The following is a 20135-nucleotide window of genomic DNA, read 5'->3' on the forward strand; positions in this document are numbered from 1 at the left end:
GGTTTTTTCTTAAATTATTATTTTGCTAGAACCTTAAAGTAGCCCTTTAATTCTGATTTGGTTTAATATTTAGTGTGATTTTTAAATTTATTTTTTGGGAATTTCTTACAAAGTTTTTCTTCAATAATTTACGGAAACAAAACCATAGATTAAAATTATTTTTTGTTAGGCCCCTCTAATTCTTATTAATATTTGTTATTAATATATTTTCATTTTTAGACGCGATGACGTTCTTGGATATTCTGTTGCTGGTCATTCGGAGAAGTTTCCTAGCAGATGATTACAACCTTTGTTAGAGACGCTCATTCCAGATGACATCTTCCTTGGATTTGCGATACAAGATGTTTTCAACCTGTGATGGCCATGCAATCATTCTCTACAAAGATGCGATGAATATCACCGAAACTGGAAAATTCAAAATTTTATTAGAATTATATTTGCAACTACTTAATTCTTTTTACACGTTCAAACTTTAATTTACTGGACACTTTATTTTTTTTTTGTTGAAAATTTTTGTAAACACCTTATTTTTTTACTTTTTGTTCAATAAATTATGCCTTAAACCACTTTTTTTGTTTTCTTAAAAATTATTTGATTAAGAGGGAAGGTTTGAATTTTTTAGCTCTAAACAGATAGCCTATTTTTTGAGGACCCTCTTTTAGGCTTCTTTCAGCTTATATATCAAAAAATAGCACGATCAAATTGTTTTGGAAAAAAATTAGCCTAAAACAAGCTTAAATTGTTTAAAAAAGTAAGAAAAAGCCTAAAAAAGGGTCCAAAAATACTACCCTAAGTCCAGACCCTAAAAAATTCAAGCCATCCCCCATATCGAAACTTTTTTAAGAAAACAAAGAACGTGAGGCAAGTTAAAAAATTTTTATTGAGAAAAAAACAATTGAGGTGTTTACAAAAAGTTTTTACAAAAAAATATTTAAAGCGTTCCATAAATTAAAATTTGACCGCGTAAAATTAAATGGGGTAGGCTAGTTACCGATTAAATTTAAGAATAAAATTAAGTCAATTGGGGGAAAAACTTCACGGTCCAATCAGATTGAAGGCCTCTTGTTTCGCAAATCCAAGAAAGATGTCATCTGGATATAGGGTCCTTAACATCGGATGAACTTCCAAGTCTACTTGAAAACATCTCTGAATAACCAGCAACAGTTTATCCAAGAAAATCATCCGCGTCTAAAAATTAAAATAAATTAATTACAAATATTAAGGCAATGCCTAATTTTAAAATAAGTGCTACTTTAAGCCTAACAAAAAAAATAATTTACCGAAATAATCCCATATATTTAAATAATTAGCGAAATACTGGCGATATATTGATAAGAAATTTTTTAATAATCTAAGTTAAATTTCTTAAGCCTTGTTCAAATGTCTTAACCGCGTGGTCGTGGTTTATTTAATTTTAATTCAAAATTATTATTTAATAGACTGAATTTACGTAAATAATAATAATTAACTGCCTGTTTCATTAAAACTACTTAATTTATTAAAACAATAAGCTATTTAAAAAAGGCTTACATTTGCTGCGCATTAACAAGTTTGTTCATTCCAACATGACCTCGCTGAATCGATTCCAAAAGAACATTCAATGGCGGAAAAGATCTCCAGATTCTGGATTAATTCCTTGACGGCGAAAAGAAAAATGGCTGATCGTCGGCGAAAGGCCTGATTTCCAAGAGCTGAGCAGGAAACGATCTTGAATCCACGATGCCAATCGAAGAAAGAAATTTCGGCCGGTTACTCAAGAACAAAGTTCTCTCCCACAAGTTTTACGCCCTCAAGACGTTAAAAGCAGACGACACTAATTGGAGTAATACCGTTTTTTCGTTGGCCTATTCCAAGGAGTAATTTTCTTGGAACGAGAAGGAAACTTTCTTTAAAATTCCATAAAATTTGGTGTCTCCTAAAATATTGCTCCATTGTCCTTTTCCATGGAGTAATTTTCTTGAAGCGAGAAGGAAACTTTCTTTAAAATTCCATAAAAATTGGTGTCTCCTACAATATTGCTCCATTGCCCTTTTCCATGGAGTAATTTCCTTGGAGCGAAAATTACCGTTTTTCCAAGGAGTAATTTTCTTGGAGCGAGAAGGAAACTTTCTTTAAAATTCCATAAAATTTCCTTGGAGCGAAAATTACCGTTTTTCCAAGGAGTAATTTTCTTGGAGCGAGAAGGAAACTTTCTTTAAAATTCCATAAAATTTCCTTGGAGCGAAAATTACTCCATGGAATAGGCCTACGTAAAAACGGTATTACTCCTTGGTTGAATTTACACCAATTAGTGTCGTCTCTCTCCCGCAAGATTTACGCCCTCAAGACGTTAAAAGCAGACGACACTAATTGGTGTAAATTCAACCAAGGAGTAATACCGTTTTTCCGTTGGCCTATTCCATGGAGTAATTTTCGCTCCAAGGAAATTACTCCATGGAAAAGGACAATGGAGCAATATTGTAGGAGACACCAATTTTTATGGAATTTTAAAGAAAGTTTCCTTCTCGCTTCAAGAAAATTACTCCATGGAAAAGGACAATGGAGCAATATTTTAGGAGACACCAAATTTTATGGAATTTTAAAGAAAGTTTCCTTCTCGTTCCAAGAAAATTACTCCTTGGAATAGGCCAACGAAAAAACGGTATTACTCCAATTAGTGTCGTCTGCTTTTAACGTCTTGAGGGCGTAAAACTTGTGGGAGAGAACTTTGTTCTTGAGTAACCGGCCGAAATTTCTTTCTTCGATTGGCATCGTGGATTCAAGATCGTTTCCTGCTCAGCTCTTGGAAATCAGGCCTTTCGCCGACGATCAGCCATTTTTCTTTTCGCCGTCAAGGAATTAATCCAGAATCTGGAGATCTTTTCCGCCATTGAATGTTCTTTTGGAATCGATTCAGCGAGGTCATGTTGGAATGAACAAACTTGTTAATGCGCAGCAAATGTAAGCCTTTTTTAAATAGCTTATTGTTTTAATAAATTAAGTAGTTTTAATGAAACAGGCAGTTAATTATTATTATTTACGTAAATTCAGTCTATTAAATAATAATTTTGAATTAAAATTAAATAAACCACGACCACGCGGTTAAGACATTTGAACAAGGCTTAAGAAATTTAACTTAGATTATTAAAAAATTTCTTATCAATATATCGCCAGTATTTCGCTAATTATTTAAATATATGGGATTATTTCGGTAAATTATTTTTTTTGTTAGGCTTAAAGTAGCACTTATTTTAAAATTAGGCATTGCCTTAATATTTGTAATTAATTTATTTTAATTTTTAGACGCGGATGATTTTCTTGGATAAACTGTTGCTGGTTATTCAGAGATGTTTTCAAGTAGACTTGGAAGTTCATCCGATGTTAAGGACCCTATATCCAGATGACATCTTTCTTGGATTTGCGAAACAAGAGGCCTTCAATCTGATTGGACCGTGAAGTTTTTCCCCCAATTGACTTAATTTTATTCTTAAATTTAATCGGTAACTAGCCTACCCCATTTAATTTTACGCGGTCAAATTTTAATTTATGGAACGCTTTAAATATTTTTTTGTAAAAATTTTTTGTAAACACCTCAATTGTTTTTTTCTCAATAAAAATTTTTTAACTTGCCTCACGTTCTTTGTTTTCTTAAAAAAGTTTCGATATGGGGGATGGCTTGAATTTTTTAGGGTCTGGACTTTAGTATTTTTTGGACCCTTTTTTAGGCTTTTTCTTACTTTTTTAAACAATTTAGGCTAATTTTTTTCCAAAACAATTTGATCGTGCTATTTTTTGATATATAAGCTGAAAGAAGCCTAAAAGAGGGTCCTCAAAAAATAGGCTATCTGTTTAGAGCTAAAAAATTCAAACCTTCCCTCTTAATCAAATAATTTTTAAGAAAACAAAAAAAGTGGTTTAAGGCATAATTTATTGAACAAAAAGTAAAAAAATAAGGTGTTTACAAAAATTTTCAACAAAAAAAAATATAAAGTGTCCAGTAAATTAAAGTTTGAACGTGTAAAAAGAATTAAGTAGTTGCAAATATAATTTTAATAAAATTTTGAATTTTCCAGTTTCGGTGATATTCATCGCATCTTTGTAGAGAATGATTGCATGGCCATCACAGGTTGAAAACATTTTGTATCGCAAATCCAAGGAAGATGTCATCTGGAATGAGCGTCTCTAACAAAGGTTGTAATCATCTGCTAGGAAACTTCTCCGAATGACCAGCAACAGAATATCCAAGAACGTCATCGCGTCTAAAAATGAAAATATATTAATAACAAATATTAATAAGAATTAGAGGGGCCTAACAAAAAATAATTTTAATCTATGGTTTTGTTTCCGTAAATTATTAAAGAAAAACTTTGTAAGAAATTCCCTAAAACTAAATTTAAAAATCACACTAAATATTAAACCAAATCAGAATTAAAGGGCTACTTTAAGGTTCTAGCAAAATAATAATTTAAGAAAAAAACCAATTAAATATTCCCATAAATATAATGTAAAAATTCCACTAAATATTAAGCAATTTCCATATCAGAATTAAACGGCTACTCAAGGTCCCAAAAAATAATAACTCACGAAAACAATACCATAGATTAAAATAATTTAAGAAAAAAACTACGTAAATATAAATTAAAAATCTCAAGCCTTAACTTCGCGTTCGTGGCTCATTTAACAGTTAACCCTAATTAATTTAAACCATTTAATTTATTAAATAGACCGTAGTTCATTATCTAAAATAATTAAATGTTGCCTCGAATGAAATTTTAGAATCTCAAATCTATAATTTACGCGTAATAATTCTAAAATACCCTCGTTAATTTAAATTAAAACGACGGCATAAAGTAAAAACTTAGAGATTAGTGCCAGGCCTGTATAAATTTTTATAAAGGGTTTAGCCTAGCCTACTGCTACCTAATCTGGCCCCGTTAAACCATACGTTACTCATTTTAGATAATATAGTTTCGCGCCGTTAAATGAGACCTAATTTGCAAACAGTCGAGGTTTATTATTTAAAATAGATAAGGAATTTAATTTCCCCTAATATGAGCCCAAGTACTTCATTTAAGATGTTCTAAATTAAGCCTTGTCTAACTGACCTCGTGTCTGGAAATTTCTTCATATTGTAGTTAATTTTCAATAAATAAACATAATTAACTAACAATTAACTCTACCTAAATAATTTAAACTCTAGGTTTAAATAAAATAATAAATTGCTAACTGGATGGCTTTGGATTATTGAAAGACTTTCACACATACCGTACTAGGCTTAACCTTTCGCGTTGATTTCAACGTTCTAATGGACATGCAATGGCGGAGAGCTTAGAGTCATGTCCCACCATCGGCGTAAAACGTGGCTTTCCATCCAATACTGCCTTCGAAAGTCAGGATTACGAGGAGCTGATCAAGGAACGATGTTGACTGGTCGCCGGCGCAGAGAGAAAAGAAATCTGGACAAGTGGAGTCCGAGTTTTATAGTAAATTCCGTCGTTGGGGGCGCTTCAAAGTGTGACGTGGGCGCTAATTCAAATTAGAGAACACACCGTTAGGCCTATATAATATTATAGACAGCGCCCCTAGCGGCAAATTTCTTCATGTATTAGATGTCAGTAAATACGTAACTACGTATACAGCGCCCCTAGCGGCAATTTATGAACTATCTATTGCTTACACGAATGTCTAGCAGAATTTTATGATGTTTTAGATGTCAGTAAATACGTAACTACGTACACAGCGCCCCTAGCGGCAATTTATGAACTATCTATTGCTTACACGAATGTCTGTCAGAATTTTATCATGTTTTAGATGTCAGTAAATACGTAACTACGTTTGCAGCTCCCCTAGCGGCAAATGTGTGAATGCTTAATAATCCGTTCATAACTAGTAAAATAATAACACCCGTAGCCCCTAAGTTACCCACAATCCCATTCCCGTTTAAAATCGCTAACGAGTTTTTAGTGAGTAGCCCCTCGATGATTACTCGTAATCCAGGCGCAACCATTAATCCCCATCCATTTTAAATCACCAATGAATCCCTATCCTTTTTAAAAGCGTGAATAAAAATCACCAATAAAAGAAAATTTTCATTAGTGAATGGCCCCTTGACGCGCTGCCTTTAACAGTGCTAAAGTGATTACCGGGAACCTATAATTAACCCATATTCCCAATCCTTTTTAATCTAATTAATGCATTTTAAAATCCTATATATGCCTGCTGTAACTTAATTGACAGAAAAGGAATAAAACATGAGATTCATTAAATCGACGAACAATTTATTTATTCTATAGTACATTTATGAAGTATAAACAAAAGTATATAGATATAAAACAAAAAGTAAACTTCGTTGAAACTTGCTCGCTGCGTGTGATCTGAGAAGCCCTCTTTTATCCCTGGCGTCGATCCCGTCCCCTCTGCTTGGCACTGGGAAGAAGACGTGAATAGGCTCATAATGCGGCAGATGCTTGTATTTTTCTTTGAAATTAGAAAAGTTCATTTTTAACTCATTATCGACATAAACACTAGTATTAATACTTGGAATGCTCTAGTTAGCACAGAAACTACAATAAAACACAAAACCTACAATAAAACGCACAGAAACTACAATAAAACACAAAAACTACAATAAAACACGCAAAAACTACAATAAAACACACAAAAACTACAATAAAACGCACAGAAACTACAATAAAACACAAAAAACTACAATAAAACAAGCAAAAACTACAATAAAACACAAAAACTACAATAAAACGCACAGAAACTACAATAAAACACACAAAAACTACAATAAAACAAGCAAAAACTACAATAAAACGCACAGAAACTGCAATAAAACGCACAAAAACTGCAATAAAACGCACAGAAACTACAATAAAACACACAGAAACTACAATAAAACACACAAAAACTACAATAAAACTGTTTATTAAAACACACAAAAAATACAATGAAACGCACAGAAACTGAACTACACAATTACAACCAAATTTCCCATATCGATTAAACTTAATTTCAAAGTGTAATACATATAATAATTTCTAATTTCTGTCCATTTGTGGGTTTGAAAAAGTGTCGCCAAGGATTGTGTATAAATGCAGTTTTTTAAGGACTCGTTTTTCTATAATTTATTAATTAGTCAACATTAAAAATGCTATAGCTTCGAGAACGTAATTCTACACTTATATATCTCAACTCAACGGACTCAACACCAATTTAGTAAAATTTACTGTATCGACATTTCACCCAGAGCCTTAAAAATTGAAAATTAATACGATAATGACATATAATGAAACAGAAATTTCGCAACCAAAACTCTCGATAGTATTTTGTCCCGAATTGATTCGTGTCCTAAAAGGCAGCAATGTATGTTATGCCGAATGTATTTGCCTAAAATGCTTCAAAACTAGTGATGAAATCCATTGAAAGTTTAGGTCGAAGGGGGGGGGGGGAAAGAATGAAAATAAACCAAAGATGAATTCAAAGAAACCGACATAATTGAGTATTGAAAGGAATCTATGAAAAGGGGGATTTTTTTATGATGATGATGATAGGGTTAGATTCTGTTAATTAATAATTATTTTAAGACTGATTAGGCTTAGGTACAGCATGGGCTTTACTACTTTAATCAAGACAGCTCAATTAAAATTTTAAAATACTAAATTACTTCGTACTTTTTTGGGATTTCTTGAAAAGCTGAAAATAATAATTTATGAGTTTATACTTATGAGTAAGATAAGTCAATGGTCAATAGTACACTGGACCAAGAGTATTCTTTTCAAAGTTAACGTAACACAGTGGTACAACTAAAAATTTAATGTAATGACCACAATTAAACGATATTAATTAAAACATCCTGTAATTTCCAGGCCAATTTGTGGTTATAAGCCAGAATTTATGGTTATTTCGAATGTATGACCCAAGTTATTTGACCCCATAGATATAAAAACGGACCTAAATTTGTACCAACTATTAAAATTGTCATACTAATTAATCCATAAATGAGCTAAACGAAAAAAAATCAGAATTATTAAAGAAATTAATGTATAAATCATGTAAAACTAATAGTATTGAAATTACACGCAAGACGCGTGAAGACCTGACCATTAATCTCGGCATACCTTTGATCATTTTATTAAAATACTAATTTTTTTTATTACTATTAAAGGCAGGATGGAGATAGCTGACGTTGAGAATAGAAGAGGTCTATCGAATTTATTATAAGGGAACAATTTAAGTGATTTGGCCCGCGGATTATTTTGTAGTTCGGCCACAGGAGTGTACCTTGGCTCTAAAGTAGGCCACTGGTTAGAGAATGACTGGATCAAGCAACTAGCTTCGGGGGTCGTTCATAATATTCACGTACTAAAACGGATTTTCAAGGAGATTTGAAATTAGGATAAGGGGCGAGTGATACCGACACTTTCAATGGACTGATGAAACTGATTACAAACAGGGGTCACCAACGGCTGCCGGCTACTACCAACGATCGCTTGATGATTACTTCTTGGAAAAGTAGATTACTTCATAAAATTAACTTCTTATAATAATAATAATATGAACTTAAACAGTATGGAAAAGATCAAACAAACACTACTTTTTTTACTTACCTTTAATTGAAGCAGGGATAGATTAAATTTTAAAAGCAGGAATGGAGAACAGAGTAATCTGGGTGCGCGTCGAAGTCCCGGACCCCCTTCCACGGGACGGGGGGGGGGTATGAAAGAATAGGCGGGTGATAGCGAAAGAGGTAAAAATGAAAAATGAATTACGTATTTTTCGCCGTCCCCGTCAGCAACGTCATCAAAACGTAGTTTAAGTGAGCAGCCAATTAGATAATTTAAACTTTTCCTTGCGTGTTGGAGGGAGGGGCTCTCTACTGGGTGGTCTATGAGTCGGACTGAAGTAAATACTAACCGTTCTCCATTCCTACTTCTAAAATTAAATCTATCCCTGATTGAAGTCAATGATTGCCGTCAAAATGAATGCTAATCTAACCCACTTCCACAATGTAAATTGAACTATATCGTACACAATAACATTGAATATATCCCAACCAATCAATTTAAAAGCACTTTGTAGTATGTGTGGGTCGGACGGAAGCACAATTTATCTAAACTAAATATCAGAAACACCTCGACGGGAAACAATGAACAAAATATTTTCACCACTATACTATGTCTGACGCAATAATCTAACAGATAAGAAGTTAAATTATAACTACCAAATTTTTTGGAACGTTTATAAAAAATGACCCTAAATTGTTACACCCTCCTTCAGGCATGCCTTAAAGAATTGAATTTGAGCTAAGTTGTCTCTAGCTGGAGGCGCAGGGTCAGGAAAAATGGCGGTTCCTTTGTTAACCCCTGTAATTTGGTTAATACCCGCTAACCAATATGGGGGTACAGATGCTAAGTTGTATAGGCATGGATATTTCCACTCCATCTGCCCGAATGGCAGACCAATACTTACACATTACAGACTTATAACTATAGTTATTTGGATGAGTGTCATTTCTCGCGCTCGATGAAGCTTGTCCAAGGCTACAAAGAAACTATACCGGGGTGAAGGTATTATATGGTTGCCACGCCCTCTAGATTTCTTAAATGAAAGCATTCCTTAAAAACTGGTTACCTACAAGTTACAACAAACCAAAGGTTGCCTTTGTGTTCATTTTTCGTTGAGTTATTGTCGACCGAAACATGCATTGGTTTGGTTACCTGTTAGGAGATTTAACACGGATTGCGCTATAGGCTTCATAATACACTCCATTGGTTTCATAAATGAGATTTTAAAAGGTATTAAATGAGATAAGGGCCAATAAACGGTCATATTTCTTTTTTGCCCTGTCATCTTGAGTTACGACTGTGTTGGTTGGAAACCAGTAAATAACTCAAGGGAATGGCATAGTAATTACTCTAAACATGCGACAATGTGCGCATTGATTTCATGGCTAACAGATTCGATACAGTTTATTTTTCTTAACTATACAGGGTGTTCAAAAATAAAGGGTGATTACCCTTGGGACCGAACAGTACAGTGGGACTAATCTATGGGTAATAAATTTTGAGTCGAAAATCTAACTTGGTTGACATTTTGAGATAAGGGACACCCTGTGGTGTCCCTTGTAGCTAACTGCCATATACTTTGGTCCTCTAATTACCCCTTTTTGAAACACCCAGGTTAAAAATTCAGAAAATGTAATTGAATTGGGGAAATTTCGAAATTTAGATATGATGGGCGGTTAATTTTTCACGCAGTTTCGACTGATTGACAGCGGGTTGCGATAAACTTGATGGAATTATTGCAAAATTATTTTAGATGGTCGAGTTCTGGCGCATAGTTTAAATTAATTAAACTTAAAATTGATTAACAATCTATTTTTTTTTACTTTTCTTTTCTTTTCATTGAAAGGGAGTTTAGGGTCACCTTCGAAATTTTAGAAGAAGGTCACCTTTACATATAGTTAGTTATTCATTGTTGAACTTATAACAAAAGCGTAGTACCTACTACACCTGTCAAATCATGCTAGGCCTAATGTTCAAAAGATACGGTTTTGGTTTTGAAATGGTTGCAGAAATTAGGTGATGAAAGTGGTGGAGGCTTTGAAAGAAAGAAAAAAAGGGTGAAATAATTCGTTCAATTCAGTTTCACATGCTCAAATCATTGACAAATATGATTGGATAACCTGTTGTGTCCATAAGTTCATAAGATATATTCATTCCATAAGTTTGTCACTAGTAACTTAGAAACTGGAGCTTGTCATGAAGTGAGTGAGGTAGGTCATACGTTGGTGAGGCGCTGCTGTCAAAGGCTTAGTAATACAGACTAAATAGGAACTAGATGGTACTTGGTCCAGCAAAATTAACCACCACCGAGTGTAGGACTTCAATTCTCGCTTGTCGTTCTGCTAGAACTAGTTATCTCGAGCTGTAAGTCTCTCAGTAGCATTACGAAGTATAGGAAGAGTCATACTTATGGAAGGAACATATCTAATAAACTTCTGCTGAGTTATGATGCCTTTTTACTCAGAAAACTACAAAATGAATAAACGATAGGGTTCACAATATAAATATAGAACTTTAAACTAAATAATTAAACTACAGAACCACGTGGACTCCCCTTGCCCCAATCAATCAGTTACCCAATAAATAAATAAATAAATCATTGACAAAAATTTGATCAAATTTTATCTCACACCCCTTCCCTTCAACGTAGAAAAACAAAGCCGGTAAATATGGATGCTATCGTACTTTAGGTAGGAGGAAAAACGTGACTTTGAGGACTTAGCTTGCTAGCTGAATTCCGTTATATCGAACCTACCTGGCTTTCTTTAAACCAAACGCCACACAGTGAGTACGCCAAGTCAAAAAACCCGTACGAACGAACGAAAGAGGGGGTGTAATGTTCAAGACTGGCTGCAACCAAGGAATGGGGGGAGGGTATCTAAGTAAGAACAGTTAGAAAACTACCATCATATAGGGTGCCATAGGGAAATTATTTAGGTAGGTCACTATATAAACCTTAGTGGTACTACCTTACGGGTTTATTTCGTTTTCAAACTCGCGTTGTAGTACGCGATCCCCCCGTCCGTTATTCTTTGCTCCAGATTTACCCCAAAAAAGTTCTGGAAAGAGAATTTCATAAAAGAAGGCGTTACGATTAAGTTTTAAGAAAAAAAGGAAAAAAGCAGTTTTGCGTCGATGAACATTAATTCTCCTTTTATTGTTCATAGTTTTCAACGGTGAACAGTCACCGCTCGGACTTTGTTCGTAACGGTCAGTCGCTCGTTAGCTCGCGAAGTTTTCGGATTTTTGTGAAAGTCGCGAATAGAGCGTTCAACCACCACTTTTTGTTATTTGGAATTTTGGATTTTCTTCGGTTTTCGGTTTTTCCGTTTTGAACACTAATGTGGATTTTATAAAGATTAAGTTCCGCTTCTTCCTTCTAATTTTTTTCCCTTCTCTAGTTTCTTTTAATTAATAATTATAATCGGTGCCATTTCTTTATTTTTAAAGTTTGATTTGACATTTATTTTTGGTGTGAAATTTTGTTGAGTTTTTGTTTGAATTGAATTTTTCTCTATCGTCAAAGATAATTTTTTTTCTCTCTATCTCGGTGGTGTATTTAATTAAAGGATCAAATATGAATCGGTAAGTTAATTATTTTATTTTATTTTTAATTATTTTGCTTTAATTTTTATTTTAAGGAATTTTATATATTTATTTAGTTATTGCCCCTGTAAGTTTTTTTTAATATTGTACCGCATTACACGAAGTTGGGCTGCATTGAATCTTGGGTATTAGAAATATTTTGAAGGGTTTTAAATATATTTATTAGTAATTTATTGATTTATTTTTTTAATTATATTTTATATAACTTAATTTCTGATATTTTACTAAAAATATACGAAGCTGAGGTGGCATCGCATACCATCTTGGGTAGAAATTAATAATTTAGAAATTATTTTAATTAAAGTTTAGTTGTAATTAATATATTTAATTATAAGTTGATTAAAATATATAATAATTTATAATTATTGATTTCCCATTTATCTTATTTATTTTCGTTATTGTACGAAGCTGGGCTGCATCGCATCTTGAAAAATAATTAAAATTAGCAGTAATTTATATTATTTTAATTTTTACCGGTATTATAAGCTATTTATAAAAAGTTCTATATAATTTTCGTTAATTTTAAAAATATTATTAATTTTGGGATTTTTATTTTTTTTAAATCGCGGTATATATTATATATAGCTCCAACCTTCTGACGTATTTTATTTGATAATAATAAAAACCCTTCTTAAAAATGCCTGAAATTACTACGTTTTTTTGAACCATTGAAAAAATGGCATGACCTTAATATTGGGGGAATGATTAAATTTAGAAAAGTTAACCGCGTATAAATCGAATTAAAGTTAACTATAATTACGATACAATTTAGGTCATATATAATCTAAGATATATTAATTATATTTAAAGCCCTAATTAGGAAAAACCAAACAAAAAACAAAATCGAATAATATTATTTTGTTATAATAAAAACAAATGAATTAATTAATTTGATCTTGAACCCAATCAAATTAATTTAAAAAGAACATTCCATTAAAGCTCATTAAATCAAATTTTAACGATAGTGGTTTTAACCTTCAATAAACGCTGACTTTAATTTCTTATATAAACAAATTTAAATTAGGTAAAATATGTGGGACAAATTAAAAAAAATTAATAATAATAATAAATGGAATTCCTCACTTTTGCTGAGAGCCAAATATAAATGATAACTAATTTTAATCATCCTCAAATTACTAGGCCGTGAGAAATCAATGGGCGACGATAAGGTAACTTTATTATCACTTAATTGAACTAATTGCTTAATTATTAACTCAGTCTTACCGTATTGATAATGAATTACATACGTAGAAGAACTCGTGGACGAATTTCTCAGGACCTTAACGTTTGAATTGAAATACGTACGAAGTTGACCCATATTTTGTTAAAAACCGAAAACCACCTGAAGTAAAAAAACATAAAAAAAATTAAAAAATGGAAACTTAAAAAAAGGTTCTATATTAAAAAGAGTTTATGAGCAAAATATAGTTTTGGGAAATCTAGCGCATCTTATCACAGATATGGAAGAAATATTATTTATCATATAAGAGATCATCCTAAGAAAGTAGAAACACTAGACGAGACTAGAATTTCTTCTTCAAGATTTTCTTTATAGATAAATAAATAAATAAATATAAATAAATCATAAATAATGTACAATATTCAGTCTATAGAGGCAAGCTGAATGGATGGAGTATGATATTTTATATTGATGCGATGTCGACGTTTTAATATTTAATTAAGGACATTTTTTAAGATCTTAAATGAAAGTATTCTAGTAGATAATTTATGTTATCATCTTTGGGAGATAGGTTTGGATAACTAGGTTGTATTTATTTCTTTTTGGGGCATGGATAATTGGATAACAGGCTGTTTTATGAATGAAATTGCTCGTGATTTTATGGATATACGCTGTAGGTTATCTGTGCACGAATTTTTGTCTGTGGATAATTTCGAAAAGGGAATCTATGCACGAATTTTTGCACGTAGATAATTTGGTTAAGGGAATCTATGCACGAATTTTTGCCCATAGATAATTTGGTTAACGGAATCTACGCACGAAATTCTATCTATGGATAATTCGTCTGTGACTAAATTACGCGCAGATAATTTACTTAATAGAAAAATGCCTCAATACGAATAAAAATTGGGTAACTGGATCTATACACATATTTTTATCTATAGATAATTCGGCAAGCCAATAACTGAATCGCGTGTGTGCAGATAATTTACTTTAAAAAATAAAGTATTACGAATAAAAAAAATAAAATTAAAACCCATCATGCATATCTAAATAAAACAAATTTGAATAAAATTTATTGCGTAATTCCGAACCAAAATTAGGTAACTTCACACGAACAATCAGACGTTGAACTTTTCAAAAATTGCAACCAACGGTCTTACCTACTTTCGTCTTCTTTCAAAATAAAAATTGGATAAATAGAAACGCATGATTTTCTTTACCCTTTTACACAGGCGGTTGGATAAATACGAGGGGGTCTTCACTCAGCTTGAGAAAGCGTACACGTAACTCCTAATCGGGGCTGAGATCCTATAGTGACAAACCCCTTGGTTAGATAAATACCTATACCTCTTTTTGTACAACAATGCTTTCATTTAATAAAAAGTGCATTAAAGTAAACAAAGTGACATTGGCGATGCGGTGCTCGCGTTCAACCATGGATATTGTAAAGCCTAAAGGGATGTAAAACTTTGTAATACCATTAGTTCATAAGATATTTTCATTCCATAAGTTTGTCACTGGTAACTTAGAAACTGGAGATTGTCATGAATGAAGTGAGGTAGGTCATAGATTCGAGGTAAAGCGACAACTGGTGACTGGGGCGCTGTCAAAGGCTTAGTAATGCAGACTAAATAGTATATCAAGGTCACTTCCAAGATATTAACCAATTAAGTACACTGTGTAAAATTAGGCTCACGTGGGGAAGTACATAATGTATGCTCCTAAGTTCACTGTACTCATGACACACAAAAACTAGTCCTTTTTTAGTCCTCTTTATAACTATACAGTCCATGATTCAACGAGGTGATCCAAAAAACCGCTGGGAAAAAGTTCTAAGCCAAATTTGAACGAGTTTTACTGTAAAAAAATTGTCTATCTCGAACAAGTGAAATGACAATAGAATCCCACTATACTATTTTCCCCAAAAAATCTGGTCTATTGTTTTCATCGCCTAGTTGAGATAACATAAAGAACGTCAAAAAAAGAGATGGGTTTGATTTTTTGTCGACTTGCTTGTATCGTTCAAACAATGAGATAGACAGACACATCTTTATATCAAAAATGTTTCAGGAAGTGACAATTATGATTGCATGAAAGTTTTTACACGGATATGGGATTAATATAATAGAGACGATTGTCTTAAGTGTAATTTAAGACAAGTTAATTTATATTTCTTGATTCTTTTTTAATTATATTTGCTTGGTTAAATTAGAGCTTGATTAATTGCAGGAATTGCGGAAAATGAGCTCGAAAACGACAATAGTTTTGGTTGGGTGCTTTGACTGAAATATTTACAATGGTTTAATTGCATAAATTTCACTGATAAATTAAACTGAATTAAAATTAGTATAATTATAATATTTTGCACGTAAGGTTTTCGCATGATTAATGCACAATTTTCTGCACAAATTATCAAATTAAATATGGGTCTCATCAAGCGTTATACTCTAATTTGCACAAATTGCATGGATTGAATGGGAATCTTTACGCACAAATAATACAAGATTGAACATATTAAATTAAAACACAAAGAAATTCTAGATTGCGCTGATTGGGCAACCAACTTGCATAGGTCGATAGAACTCTCCATAACAATTAATAATTCCGAAGCAAAATTTGCCACATTAAATCCAGGAAGTGTTATATCAGATAGACAATAAAACTGGGTAACCGAAAATCTAATGACTAAAACCCATAGATCTACCTTATAATTAAATCTCCCTCCAAATTGTTCGATTGTCTACAGAACGAGACTAGTATAATTCACTCGTTGTCTGATGTAATAATAATACTCGCTTTGTCGCGATTGCATCACACTGTACGATGATCCCTTGTCTAACACGTTAATCTAATAACACATTGAATTTTTTCGATTCGATGATTTTATACAATATTTGAAATTTCAAACGCGTCGTACAACGACGAGAGATGATCGAGTTCAAAGGCCTCTAGTTCATTAACTCATCACGTACACGATGCCGTAATTTGGAGCTCTAAAGGTATTCATTCATTCATTCCAAAGAGGTTTAACATCCCTGGAGAGGAGATTGATTGGAGTGGAATTTTGGATAAGATAGTTAATACCGGAAATGTTCATGTACTCCTTTTCTGAGAAATATTTTTTTTTGGAAACTCAAACGTGAACGTCTAACGCCGAACGTAAGCGGTTTACATAGACGTTGGACATTCGCGTTTGAATCACAGAACGACTTTATTTAATGGGATATTACCCTTATTTTCGTTTGCATTGATAGTTTTATCAATTTTAAAATGTTAAAAAACTAAGCTAGTTAATTATTATTTTAAAAAAATGCAAAATATTTCGAAAACGAAAAGGCATACAGTTCGCCTCGCAGCATATATGAACTGGTGACGTCATAAATGTGTCGCATTCTGTAGCTCGCGATAGGTGATCTATTTCTTGAGACTAACTCGTAAAGATAAGGGAAGAAATCCTCAGCCATAGATGTGGCTCTGGCATTGACTACATCTCCACTCCAGGGGTATTCAACCTCTATGGATGGTTAAAATGAGGGTGTTTTCCGGTTTTTCCCAGAAAAAACGAAATAGATCCCAACCTAAATTATTCAAATTAGCTAAATATTTGGAATTTTCTTCCACAATTTCATAAGGAATTCTATATCAAAGATTGGATAACGTTTTTTCTGTAAACTTTGTGACCTAGGCATCAATATTATTTAAATCTTAAGATTTTAAAATTTTTTGGTTCATTTAATTTTCTTTTTTAATTTCGAAACAGCTAGGGAGTGGTGTATGTATGTATTGCGTCTGCATTCGGATTAGGGATTTGAAAACTGGTTCGAGTTACCTATTTCTTGGTGAAAAAGGCGTTATAGTTATTACAGGGAACGGAATTTTGACGACGCGTTGTCATTGAAAATAAGGGGTTTAAAGGGAGGGTGAACTGAATTTTTCACCCTCCCTTTAAAGAAAAGCTTGAAAAGAATTAGTTGGTGCTTGGTACCGTGTAGTTCTTACAGACTAACTGGTTATATTATGATATGAATTAAACTAGTTTAATTAATTTAAACATAATTATTACTGTATTTAAATTAGAAATGAAAACTAACTAAAAATATTTGGATTGGATTAAACTAGCCTTGTAAATGTTTTTTATATTTTTTTGAAATGCCAAAATTAATACATGTAACCCGTAATCGGTGTAGATAGAATCTGATAGTGATTAGCCCCTCGCAAATTGTTTACAATCAATCAATCAATCAATAACTTTCACTGTATTTAAATTAGAAATGAAAACTAACTAAAAATAATTGGATTAGACTAGCATAGAGATTGTTGTAAATTTTTTTGAAATGCCAAAATTAATACACGTAATCCGTAATCGGTGTAGGATGGAATCCGACAGTGATTAGCCCCTCGCAAATTGTTTACAATCAATCAATTCTTTCGGTTTTAGGCAAATACAAATAAAGAATAATAAGCACCCTTCATCTTGTTATACAAAATATAATCAGATCTATTATTACACATATAAAACTGTTATTCAACGTTGGAGGTATAAAGAGATACCCAATCTCAATCTAATATTACGATCATAATTTTTATAAAAACCTTATTTGACTACAAGATAGTATAGTAAAAATCGGAGTATATAAGACAAGGAAGATATACCTTAATACTATAATATATTTTTCACGGTCTATTTCTTCCGAATAAATATTTTAAGACATTCAGCCTCGATTTGCAGGAAGTTTACAAGTTTTATTCGAAACCAAAAGGGTTCTTCATTCTTGGAATCGTATGTAATTTTACAAGTCGAATTATATACATATAAATATATACTCTCAGACAGTATTCGCTTTCGTTATAAATAAACCGTGAATCTTTGAAAGTTTTTATTGTTTTGTTTGGGTTTTGAAGGGGTTAATACATTATTTCTTGAAAAATTCAAATTTGAGTCAAATTGAGATTTTTTAAAAATTTTCAAACAAGGAAATATGGTTATTTGGATTAGATTCAAGGACAACGGTACCTTTTAAATTTTAAATTTAAGATTTTCCTAACTGCCATGTACTATGATAACGGTACAAGGGGAAAAGAAAAACGGGTTCACACACACAATTCTATTATTTTTGGCTCAAGGGGTTGTTCCAATCAAAAACACGACGACGTAGTTTAGGCGTTTTCCCGCTCTTACCTTGGGAAATTTCTTGTTTATTTTTTTGATAAATTTCACGGCAAAGACCTTAATATCACCATAAGTTCATAAGATATGTTCATTCCATAAGTTTGTCACTGGTAACTTAGAAACTGGAGCTTGTCATGAAGTGAGTGAGGCAGGTCATAGATTCCTGGGTAAAGCGACGCCTGGTGACTGGGGGGCTGTCAAAGGCTTAGTACAGAGTAAATAGGACCTAGATGGAACTTGGTCCTGCAAAATTAACCAGCGAGTGCAGAACTTTAATTCTCGCTTATAGTTCTAAATGAACTAGTTATCTCGAAGTGTAAGTCTCTCAGTAGCATTACGAACTTGTATAGGTAGTGTCATATTATGGAACATATCTTATAAAGTTATGATATCACGAAGGATTTATGAAATATTTTAAATTATTAAACTGTAGCGTTGCCAAATAAACTAGTTAAAACAACAAGAACAAAATACAAGACAAGCTTAGCTTTTCTTCAATATGAAAGTGCGCGTCTTTATGTAATTTTCTTTCTGGGCATTCTAGGCCTAGTCTAGTCTTAAGTGTAATTTTAGGTTAGTGTAAAAAAAATAATCTGCTATTGCTATTATTGTTGAAATGGCCTTAGGCATTCAGTCAGTACTATGATCTTCGGTCTTCCTCAAACCCATCTTATCAGTAAAAAAGAACTTTTAAAAATACAGCACCTAAAAGAAATTTACTTCCAGCAGACCTGCTTGAATCAGTTCCCTTTCAATTGGGACGTGAATATAATTGTTCTGTAGTTTGCACGATTTTAGTAGGAAATTTTGAAGCCGGTTTGTTCTTGGGGTTTTTTTTATATAAATATACTGTTTGAGCGCTTTGGAAATAGTCAAAACTTTATAAAGAAAAATACTTGTCTTTAACAAAAAACTAACAGCAATTAGTCGCGTAAAAATACAGAGGTAGCCTAGCTGACGAAGCTTTAGGTCATAGGTGGTCAATCACTGTCCTCATACCCCATTACGTCATGAACAGAGAATCCCTGTTAAGCAGGCGACGCTTTAGGTTATAGGTAGCCAATAATAATCCAAATACCCCATTACGTCATAAACAGAGAATCCCTGTTAAACAGACGACGCTTTAGGTTATAGGTGGCCAATAATAATCCTCATACCCCATTACGTCTTGAACAGAGAATCCCTGTTAAGCAGACGACGCTTTAGTCTAAGGTGGCCAATCACTGTCCTCACACACCATTACGTCATGAACAGAGAATCCCTGTTAAGCAGACGACGCTTTAGGTTATAGGTAGCCAATCACTGTCCTCATACCCCACTACGTCATGAACAGAGAGTCCCTGCTAATCAGACGTCGCTTTAGGTTATAGGTAGCCAATCACTGTCCTCATACCCCATTACGTCATGAACAGAAAAGCCCAACACGTAGGGTTAAGACAGATAGTTCCAATTTAAGACATTAATTATTTTTATATATTACCTACCAAAAATATTTAAAATTCCGGCCTAATTTCTTTTACCAAATAATTATAAAAATTCTTGAGGTATTACCACGTTCTTATCTCCGTCGATTTTTAAAATGGTTTAACATATTTCCTTATAGGCCTAGGATTATAAAAACTAGCTT

General features: G+C 32.8%; 1 protein-coding gene and 3 long non-coding RNA genes across 4 annotated transcripts in view; 2 read left to right on the top strand and 2 right to left on the bottom strand.

The window, feature by feature from the left end:
* Positions 1-267: 267 nt before the first annotated feature.
* On the bottom strand, positions 268-1761 carry LOC149654639 (uncharacterized). Its single transcript, XR_016370704.1, has 3 exons — positions 1531-1761; positions 992-1188; positions 268-405 (listed from the first exon to the last, which is right to left on the bottom strand). It is a non-coding gene; the product is annotated as an uncharacterized LOC149654639 (long non-coding RNA).
* A 948-nt stretch (positions 1762-2709) lies between these two features.
* Positions 2710-3609, top strand: LOC149654640 (uncharacterized). The gene is made up of 2 exons (XR_016370705.1): positions 2710-2940; positions 3283-3609. It is a non-coding gene; the product is annotated as an uncharacterized LOC149654640 (long non-coding RNA).
* Positions 3610-11194: 7585 nt separating this feature from the next.
* The window catches only part of LOC149654641 (immunomodulatory peroxidase-like), a 47655-nt gene continuing 38714 nt past the window's right edge, over positions 11195-20135 (top strand). The window contains exon 1 of the mRNA XM_089846205.1: positions 11195-12134. Within this exon, the coding sequence (XP_089702331.1) occupies positions 12127-12134 (8 nt within the window). The 5' untranslated portion in view covers positions 11195-12126. The remainder of the gene's footprint in view (positions 12135-20135) is intronic.
* On the bottom strand, positions 19060-19866 carry LOC149654642 (uncharacterized). Its single transcript, XR_016370706.1, has 3 exons — positions 19674-19866; positions 19240-19612; positions 19060-19177 (listed from the first exon to the last, which is right to left on the bottom strand). It is a non-coding gene; the product is annotated as an uncharacterized LOC149654642 (long non-coding RNA).

Source organism: Phalangium opilio, unplaced genomic scaffold (assembly GCF_054372755.1).
Source record: "Phalangium opilio isolate 3A_F unplaced genomic scaffold, DU_Popi_V2 ptg000079l_1, whole genome shotgun sequence".
NCBI lineage: Eukaryota > Metazoa > Arthropoda > Arachnida > Opiliones > Phalangiidae > Phalangium > Phalangium opilio.